This window comes from Elgaria multicarinata, chromosome 17 (genome assembly GCF_023053635.1).
Source record: "Elgaria multicarinata webbii isolate HBS135686 ecotype San Diego chromosome 17, rElgMul1.1.pri, whole genome shotgun sequence".
NCBI classification, from domain to species: Eukaryota; Metazoa; Chordata; class Lepidosauria; order Squamata; family Anguidae; genus Elgaria; species Elgaria multicarinata.
This window is the reverse complement of record NC_086187.1, coordinates 12,336,332-12,358,697: the sequence shown is the minus strand read 5'-3', so window position 1 is coordinate 12,358,697 and position 22,366 is coordinate 12,336,332. Positions and strand designations below refer to the sequence as shown.

The following is a 22,366-nucleotide window of genomic DNA, read 5'->3' as shown; positions in this document are numbered from 1 at the left end:
AATTAACCTGTAAAGCAGCCTTCCTCAACCTGGGGCGCTCCAGATGTGTTGGACTACAACTCCCAGAATGCCCCAGCCAGCTGGCTGGGGCATTCTGGGAGATGCAGTCCATCACATCTGGAGCGCCCCAGGTTGAAGAAGGCTGCTGTAAAGGGTTGGTTTTTTCCTCCTTGCTCCAAACCTCTCTGCCAAGAAAAGTTTCACCAGCCAAAAATCTGGACTCATGCGAGACACAGGGATCGAAATACTAGTTACCAGGATCTTTGTTTTTAAAAAAACTTTGTACCAAAAAAAAGCGCTTTCACATTCCCCTGCCTGTTCCTTTCTCACGGATTCACCCAAGGTGCCCATCCTGTCCTGACCATTTTGTTTAACCCCTTCACAGAGCAATCTTAAGAAGTTGGATGGGGGAAAGACCCTGCGGGCGATAGAACAGCCTAGCCCTGCTAGCTCATGTCACACATGAGGGCGGGGGGTCGCTTCCCCCCACATTTTTAACAGGCTGGTACCAAAGTTGTGTTGTTTCTTTCCCATCTGGGCTTGCACCTGTGGAACGCCGAGACTGTGGAACTTGCTGCTCCAAGATCTTCCCAACACACTCCATTTTTTCACTGTGCCGCCAAAGCGTTCTCCAACCTTTAAGAACTTGAGCAAAATCCTACGGCCCCTGGAAGGCCTCCCAGGGATTATAGGATTCCATTCTTTGAGATTAAATTAGATTTGCAAACCCCGTGCATTTTGCTGCTACCCATTTTCCCACCCTCTGGGAAAAGGTGGAAGAAGTCAGCAAGTGTGCCCTGTGGGTGAGACACTTGCCAGTGGGGTGGAAGCGGTGTCCCCATTCCGCTGCGGACAAGAGAGACCTTAACAAGGGATTCACCTTCTTCCACCATCTGCATTCTCCAGTACAAAGTTTGATTGTTCCAATTGAAGGCTGGGTGGCTCCGATGTGGTTGGGGCGGTGAATCCGCTCCGGGTTTCAGTCAAAACTCTAAAGGAGCCATCAGAGGTGCTTTGGAGAGCCTCTTCAGAGCTCTGACTGAAAACCGGAGTGGATTCACCACGTCACTCACATCGGAGCCTCCGGCGGTTCTTCCTACTCGTTCTGAAGAAAAGCAGCTGTTTTGAAAACCAGCCTGGATCACGCTGAACTGGAGCTGGTCCCATTTCTGGTTGCTCCACTTTTATTTTTGGATTAAAATCTGTTTCAAAAAACCGAAGCTGTTGTAAAGTCATAACTGCGGTTGTAACAAAAGCATCCTGGCCCATTTGGGTGGGGGGAGCAGGGAAAGAGAGAAATGGAAAAATGCATAAAATAATAAAATAAGCGAAGGCCGCACTCCATTTTAAAGGGGGAGGCTGTGAGGTTCCGACCTCTTTGCATTGGCACTTAGAAAGAGGTCCTGCTCCTTAATTTTGACTTCTGAGGGTATAATAAAAGAGGTCGCCGTTGCTCACTGGTGAGAGAAAGGCACTCTGGACATGCACAGAGGTACTTTTAACAATCTAGTTAAATTATAGGCTTGTTTCTTTAGAGAAGGGATGTGACTCAATGGCAGGGCGTGAGTCTCAAAATTAAAGACCAGCTGCTTGTTCCAGAGTATCCTCTATACCATCCTTCCCCATGCTGCCTGAGGAAGATGGGAGTTGTAGTCCAATACACCTGGACAGTGCCAGGTTGGGAAAGGCTATTCTCTATACTAATAGCAAATTCATTCTCCAATTGTGGAACTCTATGTAGTCAAAGACAGCACCATCCACGCACAAGAGGGAGGTATTAGCAGGCCTGGGGGAAGGTTGAAAGAAAATAGATTTAAAGGTGTAAAGGATGTTTTTTAAAAATCAAGTTTAGATCCTCCAAAAAAGAAAAGAAAAAAACACCCAGCCCAATGAGGTCTGAGCATGTTCAGTGGGCACGCAAGGGAGGAATGGAGCTTAGTGGCAAAAAGCATGACTGGCACACTGAATGCCAAACCGCAACTTTTTGTTGCAGCTCGCACTACTACTACGGCGAAGAAGAAAACACCTCACTGACATAGCAATACCTAATGACAAAAATGTTATAGAAAAATAAGTGGAAGAGAAAGAAAAATATACACGGCTGGCTATGGAAGTTAAAGAGCCTTGGCAATAGGAAAAAGCTACAATTAGTCATATCAATCACCAGCATCACATCAAAAACCTATACAGAAAACCTTCAGAAACAGAGCCTGCCCAAATACATCCACACCAACATCCAGAGAGCAGGCATTCGTAAAACAGGCTCAACAGTCAGGAATTTCCCGAATCAGTAAAAAGCATCATGACTTGGCAAAGCCCGTCATGTCCATCCAGAACAGCCTTCCTCAACCTGGGGCGCTCCAGATGTGTTGGACTGCATCTCCCAGAATGCCCCAGCTGGCTGGGGCATTCTGGGAGTTGCAGTCCAACACATCTGGAGCGCCCCAGGTTGAGGAAGGCTGATCCAGAACAACCGCCACCAGTGAGAAAAGAGGGATAATATTCTGGTGTGCCTAACAGGGAAAAGGCAGCGTGTAGGTTTAAATATAATGAAACAAAGAAATGTGAAAAATTGGGACATCCCCACCATACTAGCACGCCAGCAGAGACGTCGTCCTGCCACCTTCAAGGGAAGCCCCCTGCAGCCATGAAATCGCCAGGCTCCACTGTACATCTTGCTCAGATATTTATTTACCAGCACGGCCAAAGCTGCAGAGAAGCAAGGTGGCTTGCATGCCATTTCTGTTCAAGAGCAAACACCCGCACAGCCAAAAAAAAAAAAGGCTTCGAAGCATACCGTGGTTATTAACTGGGGAGTTTTAATTAAAAACAAGCCAAAAAAAGAAAAAAAAATATGAACTTTCACTGAGTGGTTTTAATGGGTAAAACTACCCGGAAGGGAGTTAGGGGGCTCAGTTTCCCCCCCCCACCTCCTCCTACAAACACACACAAATAGGTGAACTGCTTACCCTGAACGAGCCCAAATTCCAGTCAACATACGAAGAGAAATTTCAGTGTGCCTACTCTGCCCACCCCCAGCCCGCCGCCCACCCCCCTCCTGAAATGAATGGCTATTTATTTACAAAGAAAACAGGCCCCAAACCCCCCAACTGCTATCCTGGACAGACAGGAAAATGAAAGGAGGAAACAAAAATGTCGTACAGACCAGAGAGCGGGCGAGAAATGACGGCTCAAAGCCAAGCTGGAGGTCTGGGGTGAGGGAACGGGCAGGCGGGCCGGGGTGGGTGGGTGGGTGAGTGGGGTGCCCCGGCCTTTCTGGCTCTTTGCTCACCAGACAGGCCAGGCCCCCCACAACAGCAGCAAAGTTACGGGACGAAGGTGTTGAGCTGTGTGGAAGGTTGGGGGAGTATTTGTGCCGGAGTATTTGTCCTTCACGTGCCGATAGGGGTTCTGGAGGGCGTCTAGGCCGAAGTGAGGCCTTCAGAAAAAGTCCTGCGGTAGTCTCCCCGCCTCGCCTTGCTTCTTTAACGTGGCCGGGCCTTCTCCGCCATCTTGAGAACAGGGCCAAGGCCTCGCTTCTGCCCGTATCGGAAAGCGGCCCGGAAGCAGACCGGCGCGAGGAGCCGAAGAGACTCTCTGCGTCCCCGGCCCGCCAGGGAGCCAGCGGACCCTAACGCAGCATGGCTAATGGAGCCCGGGCAGCCAGAGCAGGAAGAGAGAGACGCAGACAGACAGTGAATAAGGCATGGTGCTGGAACAGCTAGCTCAGAGAGTGGTCCGCAGCAGTCCGTAGTGTGCCTTCGCTTGCCGGGGCTGGGGACGCCGCAAGCCCGGGCCTCTTCCCCCGCACCCTGCTCGGTCGTCAGTAATCTTCTACCCAGCCATTTTCAGATATGAATGCATCTATCACCTCTTTCATGGCCAGGTTGGGGATCAGTTGGTCCTGGGTCAACGGGCTTCGGGTCACGGGGTCGAAGTGGCCAACGCGCTGAGGAGAACGCAGAAGAGGGCATGAGGAGAGCAACCAAACCAAGAACGGAACAGCCCCCGTCGCGTCCTGCGCTGAAACCGCCCCCTAAAAACCCACCACCCTACATTTCTCAGGCCTGTTCCCATGAGGCAGCTGATACCTACCTTCATAACCCTAAGGGCTAGGAACTTGTTTTTCCCTTTCAATGAAACCTGAGGGGCTTACGAAGGGAAAGGCTGTCCCCTATTCTGCACAACTGCAGGGTGGAAGCCGGTCCTAGGTCCCGTCACGTCCGCCTGCATTTGGAGGGCACCGGAAGTCCTGCTCTGAACCCGGTGCTATCACATCGGCGCAACCCATCCCAACAGCGGGAACGCCTCCGTTACCTGGAGGTGCTCTTCGATGTCCTTCCTGTCGTAGGTAATGCCGCTGGGCGTGATGCAGGGTTCGCGCATCAGTTCAAAGCTGATCTTCCCACAGAGGTAATCAGGGATGTCCCGTTTCTGGCTCGAAGGAGAGAGCAGATTTCAGCAGGCCAGGCACTTGAGCCGCTAAAGCAGACTTCAACCCCCATCATCCCCTGCCGACATGGCTAATTAAAACCAGAGCCAAAGCTGGATTAAAGGCATCAGTCTGAGAGGCATCTAAAAGGTCTGGGCAAATAAAGAGGTTTTAACCTGGCGCCTAAAGGATATCCACGTCGGTGCCAAGTGAGCTTCCCTGGGGAGCGTCTTCCAAAGACGTGGTGCCACCACTGAAAAGACCCTGCCTTACCCCCCCCCCCCAAAAAAAGCAGGGTGACCTGAAGAAGGGTGCCGAAAGCCGATCCCAGGATCTGTGCCGGTGCAGGCGGGAGCAAACAGTCCTTGGAATATCCTCTCCCCAAGCGCTTCCAAGAACGGTGCTCGCAAGTGTTACAGCACCTCGGGCACGCACTCACCTTCCGCTTCTCATCCACCTGGGAGAACAGCTCGTCCATGTCCGCCAGGTACTTTTCCTGAAAGGGAAACAGAACCCTTCGCACAGCTTCCCGCAACGGGCCACGCTCCAAGGTCATACCCACCCACCAGCCTAACCGGTTTACCTCTCGTGGGCTCGTTTTACAGAGCTACAACACATTGATGGGCGTTTTTCCTCTTTGTTTCGGGCAGTGACCATTTATGGCAACAGGAACAAGCACCGAGATACCGTCTGGGTTTGCACGATCACGGAGGACAAATAAGCCACGGTGGGTTCTTTTCCCTCCCCGTGCCTGGCGGTTGCGAGCGGCCTAATTAGTGTAATTATCCTCACGGGGCTTGGGTTGTTGCCAAGTCTGAACCTGGCCAGGGAGGGCGTCTGGGGTGAGTTACAAACCATCCTGAGAACCGTGGCTTCTTTTAGGGTTACAGGGTGGCTTGTAAACCACCCGAGCCCACCCTTGCCGGGTTCGTATGTCACGACCGCTCGCGGCTTGGAAGGGTGAATATGCTAATTCAGCAGCTTGCAATCAGCACGCACGGGGAAGGAAAATACAGACACCGTGGCGGGTTGCTCCTGAAATCTAAGACCTTTTTCATAGTCGTCCCCGCCCCGCCCTGCAAAAAAGCCACTTGAACAAATTACGGCTGTGTTTTACGCAAATTTTAAAATAAAAAATCCAGGAAATCCGCAAGCTGGGTGTAAATTGAGTCCGGCCGGCTTGCGGAAAAGTGAGCTGAAGATCGGGGGGGGGGGGGGGGAGAGAGAGAGAGAGACTGGCTAAATGCTCAACGAGTTTCACACACCCCTCCGGAGACGGATTCCTTTGACATCCCTACAGGACAGCGGCTGTCAACGAGAAGAGGCAATTGAGTGATTCTACCACAGATGGATAGAACATCAGAGAAAAAGATAAAATGTAGTCAAGGACAACTCGCAAAAAAGTTTTCCTTGGATGGACAAATACCTTGACCAAATGCTAGGCTACTCCTGACGTGAGTAAAGCAATTCACTACCGATTTCGCTGGCAGCAACCTTCTGCCTTTTCAACAGGCAAGTGCAACACACACACACACACACGCATTGCCCTTTACATCCGGTTCCACGTAGCTAGAGGGGGTGGGCAGGGGAGGAGGTCCCACCCCCTTATTGCTGCTGACACAAAGCACCGAAACCTGAAACGAAGCAGCCGCCCTGCTGCCACCACCACCAAGGCCCTACAGAGCTCCTGGATCATTTTTGGGCTCCGTGGGTACATTTGGAATTTGGAGTGTGTGGCGGGCGCTCTCACAAAATGGCAGCCACAGGGTGGGGAGGGAGAGCTTGCCTGTTCACAAAACTGGGGGGGGGAGGGGAAGAAAGGAACTCCGACAGGAGGCCAAGTATGAGGCAGAGGTGGGGGGGACAGAGCTCCAAAAGCCCCCCCCCCAAAAAAAAACCTTTGATCCCAAACAAAGATGGTCCTGGTGCCAGCCTCCCAGTTTAAATAAGGAGGGGAGGGGGAGAAACCTTAAGAAATAAAATAAAAGTCAGGAGGGGCAGGGGGCCTGGCGGGCGCCAAGAGCAGTGTCCGCACGGGCGCCTTCTTGGGAGACCCCAGCCCAACATCAATGGGCCAAGGTTGGGCAAAGATTTGCAAAAGCCCTCACGTGCTTGGCTTCGATGTTGGCCAGCTGCACCCGGCTTCGGTTCTCGTCCACGTTCTCGTCTTCCTGAGCCCGTCGACATTCGTCCAACTCCCTGCAAGGCAAGGAGGGGGAAGATTCATAGGATCATAGAACAGCAGAGTTGGAAGGGGCCTACAAGGCCATCGAGTCCAACCCCCTGCTCAGTGCAGGAATCCACCCTCAAGCATCCCTGACAGATGGCTGTCCAGCTGCCTCTTGAAGGCCTCTAGGTCATTGGTCCCAGCTGCTTCTATCCCTAGGTCCTTGGTTCCATTGTCATACGGCTCTAACAGTCAGGAAGTTTTTCCTGATGTCCAGCTGGAATCTGGCTTCCTTTAACTTGAGCCCGTTATTCCGTGTCCTGCGCTCTGGGAGGATGGAGAGGAGATCCTGGCCCTCTGTGTGACAACCATTCAAGTCCTTGAAGAGCGCTATCACGTCTCCCACCCAATTTTGTGTCATCTACAAATCCGATACGCCTTCCCGGCACCTCCTCATCTTCATCCAATCATTAATAAAAACGTTGAAGAGCACACTGGGCCCAGGACTCAGCCCTGCAGTACCCTGCTGGTTACCTACCCCCAGTCTGAGAAGGTACCATTGACGGAATTTAAAAGCAATGACGGAATTTAAAAACGTGCAAAGCAACCTGCAAACGTGCTTCCCGCAAAGAGAAAACTCCGTGTCAGGGAGGAAGGTTGTAGCTCAGCTAGCCTAGTTTTCCAAGTGTGGGACATAAGAAGAGCCCTGATGCTGGATCAGACCAAGGGTCCATCTAGTGCGGCATTCTGTTTACACAGGGGCCAACCAGCTGCCCACAGGAAAATCACAAGCAGGACACAAGTGCAACAGCACCCTCCCACCCATGTTCCCCAGCAACTGCTGTGCAAAGGGATACTGCCTCTGATACCGGAGGCAGCACATAGCCACTAGGACTAGTAGCCATTGATAGCCCTCTCCTCCAGGAATTTATCCAACCCCCTTCCAAAGCCATCCAAAATGGTGGCCATCACTACATCTGTAAGCCTATGCGGCAGGGTCTTGCTATTTACTGTTTTACTCTGTACAGCACCATGTACATTGATGGTGCTATATAAATAATAATAATAATAATAATAATAATAATAATAATAATAATCTTGCGGAAGTGAGTTCCATCATTTCACTCTGCGCTGTGTGATGAGCCCACTGGCTTTTACTATGATGAGGGGGGGGGGGGGAATGTCTCCCTACCCATTTTCTCCAGAAATGTGAACAGGTTATAATAATAGGTTTAAATAAGATTGATTACCTTATCAGTTTTTTATTATTATTAAAATGAATTTTTTGGTTGTAAGCCCCTTTGGGAGGGGTCCTAGCCTGAAAGGCGGCCTAGAACTATTTCAAATAAAACAGAAGTTAAATACAAACGAGGTCAAATGCAAATGAAGCTCGGTTCTTTTAAACCTCTGCTTTAAATCTCTCCGTTGCCGCTCGCTTTGATTCTTGTCGTATTTTTATATTGCGGTTGAAGACTCCACGTTATGCCGTCCCTTCTGGTTTTAATTCTTTGTGAACCACCCAGAGAGCTTTGGCTATTGGGTGGTACTGAAATGAAATGAAATAAGAACAGGGGAGGGGCTTCGATCCCTTGACCGGCGAGTGAGTCCGGCATCCTCTCCCTTGTACCTTTCTTTCTCCGCCCTGATGAGTTTGGTGAGATAGGAGTGCAACTCGTTCTCCTGGTTGATCCGTTTCTCCTCGATGTTGTTCCAACGCTTCTTCTTGGCGATCCGTAGAGCGCTTGGAATGTCGTCCCCAAAGTTCAGCCGCTGCTCTTTGGCTAAGTTGTAGGCTGGGAAGCCGGGGGGGGGGGGGAGTGGGGAGAGAGAGACAGACAGACAGAAGGGGCATCAAATCAAGGAGCTGGAGTAGGAATTCTCCTAAGACTGCACCAAATGAAAGGGATCCGATTAAACACCCGGTCAAACTTTGAGGAGGGGGGGTCTGGCTTGGACACGAAGCCCCCTCCGCGGCCATCCACTCACCCCAGCTTATTGTTCATAGGCTCGGCCAAGATTCCCCAAATGCCGGCTCAGCCTATAAAGCCCTCCTATCTAAACTGCCGGCAGTGATCCTGAAAGCAGCTTGGAAGCAAGCTAATGATCGCCAAATGTGGAGAGCAAAAGACGCCAGACATCTTTTCTCCCCCTCTCAAAATACTAGACCCTGGGGTCATCCCATGAAGCTGATGGGTGGGAGATCCAGGACAGATAAAAGGAAGGACTTATGGAATTCACGACCACAAGATGTAGTGATGGCCACCAATTTGGATGGATGATATTCTGGAGGTGACAGACTTGACCTTGGGGAAGCTGGGGGTGGCGACAGCCGACAGAAAGCTCTGGCGTGGGCTGGTCCATGGAGTCACGAAGAGTCGGAAGCGACTGAACGAATAAACAACAAAAGACATTTTTCTCCCTCTCTCAAAATACTAGAACTCAGTGGGGTCATCTCATGAAGCTGATGGGTGGGAGATTCAGGACAAATAAAAGGAAGGACTATGGAACTCACGACCACAAGATGTAGTGACAGCCACCAATCTGGATGGCTTTAAAAGGGGGATTGGATAAATTCCTGGAGGAGAAAGCTGTCAATGGCTACTAGCCCTGAGGGTTGTGTGCTATCTCTAGTATTCAAGCAGTAAGCCTCTGTGCACCAGTTGCTGGGGAACATGGGTGGGTGGGTGCTGTTGCATCATGTCCTGCTTTGTTGGTCCCTGGTGGGAAAAGGGATGTGGGATCTTTGGTGGGATCTACCTGGACTCTCTCGTCTTTTAAAAAAATATCCACCAGGGATCCCCAAAAGAAAATAGGCGTGATGCTGTTCATGCAGCCCATCAGTTGTAGGGATAATGATGTGTAACAGGGATGGCTAGCTAGTAGGCCGCAGGAGGGATCACAGCCCTGATTGTGATTATTTTTGGCCCCCAGAGGCCCCGCTTGAATTTGAATCGCGTTACAGTCAAATGTTCAGCTGCCACTTTCCCTCCAGAGGCAAATAAAAGCATCCCGGAGCCCTAAGAAGTAGCGATCTTGCTTGCTGTAATGCTCCATCTCGCTTCGGGATTGTCAATGTAGCGCCGCAGCTGCTGCCCATAACCACAAAGCTCTTTACTGCTAAAGGCTGCCAAGTATCAGAGGCAGTAAGCCTGTATATGCTAGTGGCTGGGGAACATGGGTGGGAGGGTGCTGTTGCACCATGTCCTGCTTTGTTGGTCCCTGGTCAACAGATTTTGGCCACTGTGTGAACAGAGTGCTGGGCTGGATGGACCCTTGGTCTGATCCAGCATCAGGGCGCTTCTGATGTTCTTATGGTTTGGGACGGGCTGCTGAAGTCCCGCTGCAGATGGGCTGCTGAAGTCGATGAAACAGAAAGAGCCACACGCCAACGGAGGCAGAAATTCAAAGGTTGAGACGGCCAGAAGGCACAGGCAGGACTGCCCCAGGCTAGCTAGTGTTGTGACTTGAACCCGAGCCAGTTCCCTTAGGGGCACTCCCCGCCCCCGGGAGTGTTGCCGCGGGTCGAGCCCCGAAGGGGAGGACCGGACCACCCGTGGCGATAGGGAGAGTACGACGTGGGCCTGGCGGGGATGCAGAGCCCGCTGCAAAGGACAAGAGGGGGACCTGGCCCATGGCAGAGCCAAAGCTGTAAAAAGAGGCACGCTCTGGTGCTTCAGGAAGGAAAGGAAAGGAACCTCTCGTGCAAAGCACTTGAGTCATTGCTGACTCCTAGAGGGACGCCTGCTTTCGCTGACGTTTTCTTGGCAGGCCTTATAGCGGGGTGGTTTGCCGTTGCCTTCCCCGGCCGTTATTATCTTTCCCCCAGCTAACTGGGTACTCAGTTTACCGACCTCGGGAGGATGGAAGGCTGAGTCGACCCGAGCCGGCTGCCTGAGAACCAGCTTCCGCTGGGATCGAACTCAGGCCGTGGGGAGAGTTTCAGCTGCAGAAACTGCTGCTTTACCGCTCATACGTAAAAGTTGGGGAGAACTTACTCCAGCCAGCCAAAACTAGGCTGACAACTGTTACCCAGAGGACCTTACCTTCTGCCGCCCTGACTGCGGAATGGCCTGCCGGAGGAGGTTCGTCAGCTTAAAGCTCTCTCTGAGTTTTAGACAGCCACAAAGACTAGCCTCTTGCAGCAGGCATACCCAGGTGAATTTTAAACCTAAGAATTTTAAGATGTCCTGTTTGTTATTTTAATACTGTATTGGATTTATATGTTCTTTTAACCAGTTTTATGTATTGTATTGTTGTATTTAATGTTGTTCCCTGCCTGGATTATTATTATTATTATTATTATTATTATTATTATTATTATTATTATTATTCGCCAGTGTGGTGTAGTGGCTAGAGTGTTAGACTGGGAGTCGGGAGATCCGGGTTCTAGTCCCCACTCGGCCATGGAAACCCACTGGGTGACTTTGGGCCAGTCCCAGACTCTCACCCAGCCTACCTCACAGGGTTGTTGTTATGAGGATAAAGTGGAGAGGAGGAGGATTAGGTACGCCACCTTGGGTTCCTTGGAGGAAAAAAGGTGGGATAGAAATGCAATAAATAAATAAATAAACAAATGATTGGCTGGCCTAGCAGTGGTAACCAGCAGGCAGCGGCACCCCAAGCTCACCTCTCTGAAGGTTGGCGATGGCCTCGTCGTAGTTCTCCATCTCCATCTGGCACTGCCCCAGGAAGAAGTGCGCCTTGACCGACTGGCTGTCCAGCTCCAAGGCGTGCTTACAGTCGGCCAGGGCCTTGTCGTGCTGCTGCATCTTCAGGTAACATAAGGCGCGGTTGGTGTAGTAGACTGCCACTAAGGGATTCCGGTTCTGAAAGAAAAAGAGCAGCGTCAGAGGGCTCTCAGGAGGCCGAGAGGGCCCTCCGGGGGGTGGGGGGGAAGGTATTTCACACCCTAATGATAGATCTCTGGGAAATTTGAAGCGGATCAGCGAGGATTTCTTCATAGTGGCAATCTTTTTTTTTTTTAACTTTAAAAATAAGTTTAATTTTCTTTAAAAGGTTTTACGCTTTTAAAACGTCTTGTGAATTGTTGCAGGTTCCAATTCTAAGTCGCCTAGGGTGCCCTGCTCAGGCCAAAAGGCGACTCTCATTAACTTTATAAAGAAATAAAATAAAAACAAGAAGAAGTCTCCTCCTCCCCTATCCTGTTCCACCCCGCTGAAATTAATAAAAGGGCGGGGGGAGGGGGGGATAGAAAACCAGGAATGGGTTTGTGTGTGGACTGACTGAGCTCTGTTCAGTTCCAAGACTCAAATCCAATTCCTGGTCCCCGAATTCGTTAATTCCATGAGACGGTTTCCAGACGGGGAGCTGTGATCATCTTGCCACAGTAAAATGGCAGGTCTTCGGGCACCTCAAAGGGGCCGTTCACACACAGTGGTTGAGTGTGGGTTGTTGCTCAACCATGGGTAGTTTGTTGAACAGTGGGTTAGCTCGTTGTCTGAACCCAGGACATTTTCCGCAGGCCAGTTTGTTAACCACCCTGAACAAGCCAACAACAAACCATGGGTTCTCAAGGTGGCTTGTTCGAGAAAAATAAGCCATACTGCATGGTTAACGAGCCACACCGCAGAGAATGTCTTGGGTTCAGACAAGATGTTAACTAACCCATGGTTCCACAACCCATGGTTCCAAACAACCCACCTTCAGCCACCGAGCGTGTGTTAGCATGTTGTGTGAACTCAGTCACTGCCTATGTGGTCCGACTCTGCATTTTTGATTTACAAAACAAGCACGCCTATTCAGGAGCTCTTAACAATGAAGACCTGAGCAATGTGTGACTAAAAGCGGCAGAGACAAATTCAGCTGGTACAGCAAAAGGCTGAAGAGTCCCATGTCAACCGTAAAGGCGAACAAATGGATTGTGGGAGAAGCATCCGTAGATTCATCTAAGAAGAGCCCCAAAGGAGAGAGAGGCGGGTAAGAAATAAATTTATTATTATTATTATTTACATAGCGCCATCAATTTTCATGGTGCTGTACAGAACGAAATAAAACAGAATACAAAACACCCTGCCCTATGGCTTACATTCTAAAATCACAGTAACAAACGAACAGGGAGGGGAAAGGCCAACCTTTCAGGGACAATAAAACAAAAATAAAATAAAAATTAGTATCGTCACACTATGGATTATAAGCTTTTGAGAAAAGAAACGTTTTCAAATAAGAAACGTTCTCAAATAAGGCACAGTTACAAGATGGGGGATACTTGGCTCGGCAATACTACAAACGAGAAGGATCTTGGAATTGTTGTAGATCGCAAGCTGAATGTGAGCCAACAGTGCGATAGGGCTGCAAGAAAGGCCAATGCTATTTTGGGCTGCATTAATAGAAGTATAGCTTCCAAATCACGTGAGGTACTGGTTCCTCTCTATTCGGCCCTGGTTAGGCCTCATCTAGGGTATTGCGTCCAGTTCTGGGCTCCACAATTCAAGAAGGATGCAGACAAGCTGGAGCATGTTCAGAGGAGGGCAACCAGGATGATCAGGGGTCTGGAAACAAAGCCCTATGAAGAGAGACTGAAAGAACTGGGCATGTTTAGCCTGGAGAAGATATGATAGCACTCTTCAAATACTTAAACGGTTGTCACACAGAGGAGGGCCAGGATCTCTTCTCGATCCTCCCAGAGTGCAGGACACGGAATAACGGGCTCAAGTTAAAGGAAGCCAGATTCCAGCTGGACATCAGGAAAAACTTCCTGACTGTTAGAGCAGTACGACAATGGAATCAGTTACCTAGGGAGGTGGTGGGCTCTCCCACACTAGAGACCTTCAAGAGGCAGCTGGACAGCCATCTGTCAGGGATGCTTTAGGGTGGATTCCTGCATTGAGCAGGGGGTTGGACTCGATGGCCTTGTAGGCCCCTTCCAACTCTGCTATTCTATGATTCTAAGATTTAAAAACTGAGATCGACGTCACGGTTCGCAGATATTATTATTATTATTATCATCATCATCATCATCATCATCATCATCATCATCATCATCATACCAAGGTCCCATCAAGCATGGGGCACTGTTGTCCGTGGTCTTGAAGATGTCCAGGTAGCCAACGGGCCTCTCCTGTTGCCCACCCTCTAAGGAGTAACGTGAGGCCTAGTGCTCAAAACAAATGCACATGCTCCCCAGCGTTCCTTCTAAGGGCCTGTCTTCTCCACCAGTCTCCTGGAGAGTATTTGGGTGTTCTTGTCAAAAAAGCATGCCTGTACAGCCCTGCGCTAAAGAAATGCCAAGTTGCAATCTTGCCTTAAGGAGCCCAAGTCAAGCCAATGAGACACCAATTGCGTCCTTGCAATCTTCTGAAGACATTGCCCAGTATTATTTTTTAAAAGCAACCCTGCAAAGTTTAGCATAAGGAATCTCTGGGGATTGCAGAGCAGTTCTACACTGGCCGGCGTTAAGGCTGACCAGACCTTTATGGAGCTGCCTTGGCTGAGCTAAGCAAAGACGTGATTAAAAGATTTGGTGCTTTGGCAAGCAGGAAGATCAGAGAAAGGGCAAAAACGACGACAGGCCGGGAGAGGAGAGGAGATTAGCCTTGCTGGTCTCCCGTATTGGACCGGCCTGCAGTTTAAAAATAAAGCAAGCTTCTGAATTGCACAGAGCTCTTCATCAATCATGTTAGAAAGTGTCGTTTGCATGGGCAAAGTGCATTACTTACGAACAAATTAGAAACAGAGAAGGGCTCCCAAGTTAAAAACAGGACTTTTGGGATGCATAAGCCCAGTACCTCAAATTTGAGCAATGGATTATTTATCATCATTTATACAGTGTCATTGATGTACATGTTGACTTGCAGAGTAACACAGCATCCTTAAACTTACAAGGAAAATTATCAAAGCAGGAGAGGAGGGGAGGAAAAACTAACAGCAGAAGAGGAGGCAAAAGTGCTGTTAGTCGAACTTTACTTTGAGTGGCCCCATTCAGAAGACACCTTAAACCACGGCTTTAACCATGGTAGTTAAACCAGAAAGCCTTATTGTGGTTAAAGCCACAATTTAAGGTGCCTTCTGCACACAGCCTGGCTTTCTGGCTTAACCACCGTGGTTAAAGCTGTGGTTTAAGGTGTCTTCTGAACGGGGCCACTGAAGGTAAGACAAAGGAAGAAGTAGGTTTTGAGAAGTGTAATTACACTCCAACTCTATGGCCCATATCAGGCTTCTAAACAGCAACTCTCTTGATCGCCTATGGTGAATAAAAAATTACCTCCAAGGACCAGGTAGAGAATGCTACAAACTCAAAGAGAAAGGATCCCCCAGCACCACCAGTTAGCCTATGGATGTCACTCAAACTGCGTGGGAAATTTATTTATTTATTTTTATTTGCAATATGTATATACCACTCCCCATAAAAGAATAAAAGCAGATTAAAAACACATTAAAGATACATTTTAAAAGAAACAAAGTGGAAATAAAACCGTGGCTACTCGTTAAGGAAAGGCTTCCTGGAACAACATTTTCAGGAGGCGCCAGAAGGAATACAAAGTTGGCCCCTGCCTGACTTCCAAAGGCAGGGAATTCCATAGCAAGGGGGCCACCACGCTGAAGGCTCTTCTCCTGGTAGACTCCAATCAGACCATAGTTCTCCACCAGGAGAAATGACCCAGTGACACTTTTTTCGCGGGCTACTAACTGGTGTAGCCTTAAATTACAAAGCTCAAATGCTAAGTCGACCTTATGAAGAGCCTGCAAGGAGCGACAAAATCAACATGCGGACAGATGAGACGTGGCCAACGAACGTCCTCCTGAGGACAGGAAATTCAGAGGGACAGAGGACCCTTGGCAGGAGGGCTTTCTGGAAAGCGTGGTTTGGCCCCAGCCGGCCACCACCTCAGAGGAGGTGGCAGCTTAACAAGGGAATCTACAAACAGAATCTAGGTTGCAGGAAAAGCTACCTCTTTGCAATACAACTAGCTTGATGAGTCAGGAGAAACGGCTGCAGTCAGCCGAAAAGGGAGGCCTGCGCAAGAGATTATTCTAGGTCTAGCAGGAAATGGGGGGGGGGGGAACCCCAGAGGGCAAGATCCTACAGGTACATTGAGAAGAAAAGGAAACCTCCTAATTTCTAAGAGGCAAAGCTGAGAGAACCGGCCCTTGGAATCCCACATAATTAGAGATCGGGGGTGGGTGGGGAAGCAGCAACTCCCAGAGAGCTCTGACGAATGGGTGGAACAGAAATCACAGAATAAATCAGGAGCGCAGAAGAACCTCCTGAGGTCCCAGTCTGGCTTTCTGAGGTTTTCCAGTTGGCCACGTCCCCTTTCCCCAACCCTTGAGCGTTTGCTGTTTTCCGGCTTTTTTTGTGCAGCTGTTTTCCTCATTCGTAAAGGTGGAATCGCCTCTCCTGAGGCAGTAAAGAGCTTTGAGCTAAAACAGGCTGACGTTTTGGGGGCTTGTCCCGCCCCTTTTGCCTCCGGCCCCGCCCCTTTGGCTTTTAGCCCCACCCACCACCGGAACGCGGGTCCGAAATGGATTTCAGGCTGGAAGAGGTTCCACACCTTTGTAATGAATAAATAAGCTTCCGTCCGATTCAGGAGCGTCCGGACGGCGATCCGGACCCCAGAAGTGTAATTTGCTGGTCTGGCTCAGTAATGAAATTGGCAGCCTTTAGCAATAAAGAGCTTTGTGGTTATGGGCAGCAGCCGCGACGCTACATTGACAACCCCGAAGCGAGATGGAGCGTTACAGCAGGCAAGATCGCTACTTCTTAGGGCTCCGGGATGCTTTTATTTGCCTTTGGAGGGAAAGTGGCAGCTGAACATTTGACCGTAACGCGATTCAAATTCAAGCGGGGCCTCTGGGGGCCAAAAATAATCATTATCAGGGCTGTGAACCCTCCTGCGGCCTACTAGCTAGCCATCCCTGTTACACATCATTAACCCTGCAACTGATGGGCTGCATGAACAGCATCTCGCCTATTTTCTTTTGGGTATCCCTGGTGGATATTTTTTTAAAAGATGAGAGAGTCCAGGTAGATCACACCAAAGATCCCACATCCCTTTTCCCACCAGGGACCAACAAAGCAGGACATGATGCCACAGCACCCACCCACCCATGTTCCCCAGCAACTGGTGCACAGAGCCTTACTGCTTGAATACTAGAGATAGCACACAACCAGCAGGGCTAGTAGCCATTGATAGCCTTCGCCTCCAGGAATTTATCCAATCCCCCTTTTAAAGCCATCCAAATTGGTGGCCGTCACTACATCTTGTGGTAGTGAGTTCCATAGTCCTTCCTTTTATTTGTCCTGAATCTCCCACCAATCAGCTTCATGAGATGACCCCACTGAGTTCTAGTATTTTGAGAGAGGGAGAAAAATGTCTTTTGTTGTTTATTCGTTCAGTCGCTTCCGACTCTTCGTGACTTCATGGACCAGCCCACGCCAGAGCTTTCTGTCGGCTGTCGCCACCCCCAGCTCCCCCAAGGTCAAGTCTGTCACCTCCAGAATATCATCCATCCATCTTGCCCTCGGTCGGCCCCTCTTCCTTTTGCCTTCCACTTTCCCTAACATCAGCCTCTTCTCCAGGGTATCCTGTCTTCTCATTATGTGGCCAAAGTACTTCAGTTTTGCCTTTAATACCATTCCCTCAAGTGAGCAGTCTAGCTTTATTTCCTGGAGTATGGACTGGTTTGATCTTCTTGCAGTCCACGGCACTCTCAGAATTTTCCTCCAACACCCCAGTTCAAAAGCATCTATCTTCCTTCGCTCAGCTTTCCTTATGGTCCAGCTCTCGCAGCCATAGGTTACTACGGAGGATCCATTTAGTTTTCACAGCAAGAATACTGGGGTGGGTTGCCATTACCTTCCCCAGGGATCGTATTTAATCTGACCTCTCTACCATGACCTTCCCGTCTTGGGTGTCCCTTCGCGGTTTAGCTCATGGCATCCTTGAGGTGCTCAAGCTCCAGCACCACGCATCATCTTATACGCCTCTATCATATCTCCCCTTAGCCTCCTTTTTTCCAAGCTAAACAATCCCAGCTGTTGTAACCTCCGTCTTTAAATACGTGCCCCGGGTGAACGAATCGGGGCCTAACTAGACAGCTAAAAGCAAGGGTGGCGAACTTCTACTCCGGCAGAGGTTTTGGCCCACAACCTCATCATCCCACGGCGTTGGCTCTGCTGCTAGGCCTGATGGGAGTTGTAGGCCTAAAAAAACAAGTGGAGGGCCACACGTTGCCCACCCCTCACTCCTCCTTCATTTGAGCACCGCCTGGAACTGCCATCACGTCCCACCCAGCCAACCACTCCCATTCTTCGCCACGCAATGCCTGTCCGTTTGCGCCCACCCCCACGTACGGCAACACAAGCAGGACAAATCAAAGATGTTTTATGGGCCCAACAAAGATTTAAAACCCTTGCTAGAGGTATTTGAGAAGGGGACACTTATCTACCAGTGAGAAGTAAAGGAAGAACTACTACTGCCGCTGCTACTCAGCACTGACACTGCGCTTTTTAAACATCCAAAGTGCTCCGCATACACTATTATTATTTATTTATTTATTGCATTTCTTATACCGCCCAACAGCCAAAGCTCCCTGGGCGGTTCACAAAAACTAAAATAATTCAAAGTATAAAACAAACACTATAAAAACATGATATAAAATACACATTAAAAACTGATTAAAAGCATACCATACATGATTAAAACATCCTTAAAACATCCTAAAATTTCACTGGATAGGCCTGCTGGAATAGATCAGTCTTTATTGCTTTTTTAAATTCTAAAAGACTGTCAAGTTGACAAATCTCTAGGTCAGCAATCCTTACGGCAACCCTTTAATGTAGGCCGCTATTATTATTTCCCCCACCTTGCAGGCAGAGCGCTTGAAGCTCAGAGGGCAAAACGGACGCCTAGTGAGTTCACAGGCGACGCCATGCGAGATTCGAACTGGCGGCTTCACTGCCCAAGTCTGCCTTGATAGCCACCTGTACAGCTTTCTCCGGCTCCTTCCAAAGGTGCTGGGTGACAAGTCCCATCGTCCAGCCAGTCCCTGGCTGCATCACCTGGGAATGATGGGAGTCAGAGTCGACCCACCATCACCACTACAGCCTGTTTCCCAAAAAGGCCCACTTTGGCTATTTCTCCCCCCAAAATTGATATTGCCTCTGAAAATGAACCTCCCCCCCTAGAAGCCGCCTGGGCTCGCAGGTGTGACAACTAGACGCCACCTGCTATCTCTCCCCCGCCTGGAAGATGCTCTGACCGTACAGCCAAGGATCGAGTTCTTTGCGCCCATCCCTGGCCGGCTGGCAGGCGGCTCCAGACGCCTCTTCCTCCTCCTCCTCCTCTTGGGATCAAGCTGAGATTTGCCGTCACGCTCCTGGCCCGGGGAAAACCCGTCTGTAGCTTTGGATAATTTGAAGCGGCGCTCCTAGCCCCACAGAGCTGAGTCACATCCTATCTCGCCGGGACAGCTCCGTCCTCCCTCGCATCGCCGGGGCGGTGCAGGTTGAAACGCCAGGTGTGTGGCGCTGCCGATTAACCAGACCCCGGGCTTGTTACAGACCCCAGCTGCACAAGCAGGAATGTGGGGCGGATGACGACGACGGATGTGGGCCACGATCCAAACCTCTACATGGGCCAGCTCCCCCCCCTCTCTCAGCCTAAGCTACCTCACAGGGTTGTTGTTAAGATAATGGCAAAGGGCCGCAGCTCCGTGGCAGGGCACTTGCTTTGAATGCAGAAGATCCCAGGTTCGAGTCCCGGTATCTCCGGGGAGGGCAAGAATCTCTGCCTGAAACCCCAAAGAACCGCTCCCAGTCAAGTTGACCAAACTGGGATGGATGGACCCAGGGTTTGACATGGAAAAAGGCCGCTTCCTTCGTTCCCATAACGGGACAAGCCTACGACCTCACTCCTGAGCGCAAGGGAAGCGAGGGATACAAACATATTCTTGTATGTGTGACAAAATACCTATATTTAAAAATAATCACTTTTGAGTCGGGGAGGGTTTGCTTTTCTCTTTCTTTTAACTGCTCTACCTTCCTCAGTCTTTGACCGACCTTCCTGAAATGTTCAGGGTGTGTATAACTGACATTTCTTTCTGGCACGGGTAAGTTTCAGCAAGTTTGGAGAAACATTTTCAGTTTTATGAGTGTTAGACTGACCAGCCCCCCACCCCCAGAATTACCCCTTTATAATGGTGGAACTCCTTTTTTTTGCATTCAGTCTTACACACACACACATGTCACACATATCATGGGTGTGAGCATATCATTTATTTATACGTGTGTAATATATCACAAAATTGGACCAGCTTCATCAGGACCTTTCTCAGCAGCCGTTTGTCCACGGGACACCCCCCAATTTTCTCTTCTCATCCAGCGGAACCGGGTGCCCCATATCCCAGCACGGGCCACGGGCCACCGCCTGCCATCATCCCCACCCACGGACTGCCGGCATTTCCTCCCTCCCATTCCTTGCCTCCTGTCTTAAGCGCTGAACCACCACTCCCAACTCGCCACCTGCAACCCCAAAATCCACGCCCCACAAACACAGAACCCACATTCTACCAGCTGGTCTCCTGGCCTCCCTCCCACCCACGTCTCGCCACCCACTGACCCTGCTGGCTGTGGCTGTTCGGCGGCATGCACTCCATCTATGCTCAGAGGCACTCTCGCTCCCCGCTGACCCAGCGTCTTGCAACCAGCCTCTGCCACTTGCTCATCCCCATTTCATGGCCACCTCATCTTCCACTCCTCCCGAGCTGATGCCAAAGACAACATGCTCTCTGCCCATGCTCAGGGATGCTCTTTCCTCGCAGGCCCCTTCACACATTTTGGGGGATAGAACTGAGCACTGGAACAAAGTGAGCGGGGAGAGGGCTGAGCCTTGGCCCAGACAGAGCCCAAATTCCCCCCTGGCTTGCCTCTCCGGAAAACAGCTGGGGGCGAAACTAAGCCAGGCTCAGAGGGAGCCCTGGCCACCTCTCCGTTTGCCTCACCCCCATTTTGATCACACAGGCCTGCACTCTGCCTGTGCTCAGAGGGCCACCCTTTCCTCCTCCTATGCCACCAACTCCCCCCCCATCTCACCTCCCCGCTTTGAGACCAACTTCTCGATAGCACACACTCTGTCCATGCTCTGGGAGCCATTCTTTCATTTCGCACTGACCCTTCAATTACTTTCAAGCCAAGCCCAAAACAGGTTTGCGGGAGGGGTTGCAGGTGAGCCCAGGCCACCCTGTACTTTGCCTCCTGCCCTCCCCCACTCAAGAGGGTAGACACTCTGCCCGTGCTCAGAGGCACCCTCTTTCCTCCAGGTTCTCCCCCCTATTCCCCCGGGGATCAGGCTCAGGGGCTGAGACTTTGCCCAAGGAAAGCAACCCCGGCTCCTCCCACCCCCGTCTCCCCAACGCACTCTGCCCGTGCTCAGAGGCACCCTCTTTCCTCCGGGTTCTCCCCTCCCCCCCACCTATTCCCCTGGGGATCAGGTTCGGGGGCTCGCTCCTCGCTCCCACCCACCCACCGACCCCAACACTCACGATGGCGCGTCCGTAGCAGGCGGCGGCCTCGGGGTACTTGCGCCCCACGAAGAGCCGGTTGCCCTGCTCCTTGTACTCCTGGGCGCTGCGGCTCTTCTCGGGGCTGCCGCCGACCAGGCCTCCGCCGACCAGGCCTCCGCCGCCTCCTCCGCCGCCGCCGCCTCCCAGCCCGACTCCGCCGCCCGGCAACCCCGCGCCGCCGCCGCCGCCGCCCTCCTTCTCCTTCTCCTTCTCCTCCTTGCCCTTCATGCCGCCCAGGCAGAAGCAGCCGCAGCAGCCGCCGCCAGCGCCGCCGCCGGCCCGCCCGGAGGAGCCCGGCGGGCACCGATCGCCCCGGCTTCGCCGCACCGCCACAGCCCGGCCCGGGCCCCGATCGCCCGCAGCAGCAGCAGCCGCAGCAGCAGCAGCAGCAGCAAACCCACGACGCAGCCGGAGGAGGCGGAGGCGACGGCGGAGGAAGGGGAGGGATCGCCCAGGGCGGAGGCGGGCCTGGCGGGCTCCTCCTCGCGAGCAAGGCCCGTTGGGGGACACGAGGCCTTACTCTCGGGTAGGCCGGCGGACGCGCTGCCTGCCTGCTCTAGCCAAGGGCAGGATGAGACCGGGAAGGGGGGGGAATGCCTACAATTCCCAGCATGCCCCAGCTGGGGCATGCTGGGAGTTGTAGGCCTTTTTTGGTCTAAACGGGCAGAGGGTGGCGTGCTGAGGGTACAATCCTGTGCATGTGCTGGTTGGGGCGTGCTGGGAATTGTAGGGCCTTTTTTTGGTCCTAAGCATGCATAGGATGCATACATACTCATGCATGCACATGAGGGTACAATCCTGTGCGTGTGCTCGTTGGGGCATGCTGGGAATTGTAGGGCCTTTTTTTGGTCCTAAGCATGCATAGGATGGCGTGCTCATGAGGGTACAATCCTGTGCGTGTGCTCGTTGGGGCGTGCTGGGAATTGTAGGCCTTTTTTTGGTCCTAAGCATGCATAGGATGGCATGCTCAGGGTACAATCCTGTTCATGTTTAGACCCCTAAAAGTCCGTGCTGGCTGGGAGTTGCAGGACTTATTTCGGTCTAAACATGCAGAGGGTTTAATCCTGTGCCTATTTAGACCCCTAACTGCTGATTGGGGCATGATGAGAGTTGCAGGACTTATTTCGGTCTAAACGTGCAGAGGGTAGCATGCTGCGGGTACAATCCTGTGCGTATTTAGACCCCCCCCCCAAAAAAAAATCAGTGCCGGTTGGGGCATGCCGGGATTGTAGGCTTGTTGTTGC

The 22,366-nt window shown here is 51.2% G+C and overlaps 1 protein-coding gene across 1 annotated transcript; it reads right to left on the bottom strand.

The window, feature by feature from the left end:
• Positions 1-2,799: 2,799 nt before the first annotated feature.
• Positions 2,800-21,560, bottom strand: STUB1 (STIP1 homology and U-box containing protein 1). The gene is made up of 7 exons (XM_063142984.1): positions 21,102-21,560; positions 11,227-11,425; positions 8,227-8,392; positions 6,541-6,631; positions 4,872-4,928; positions 4,318-4,434; positions 2,800-3,949 (listed from the first exon to the last, which is right to left on the bottom strand). Exons 1-7 carry the CDS (start codon positions 21,348-21,350, stop codon positions 3,824-3,826), a joined length of 1,005 nt encoding a protein of 334 aa, XP_062999054.1. The 5' UTR covers positions 21,351-21,560; the 3' UTR covers positions 2,800-3,823.
• Between the last annotated feature and the right edge of the window lie 806 nt (positions 21,561-22,366).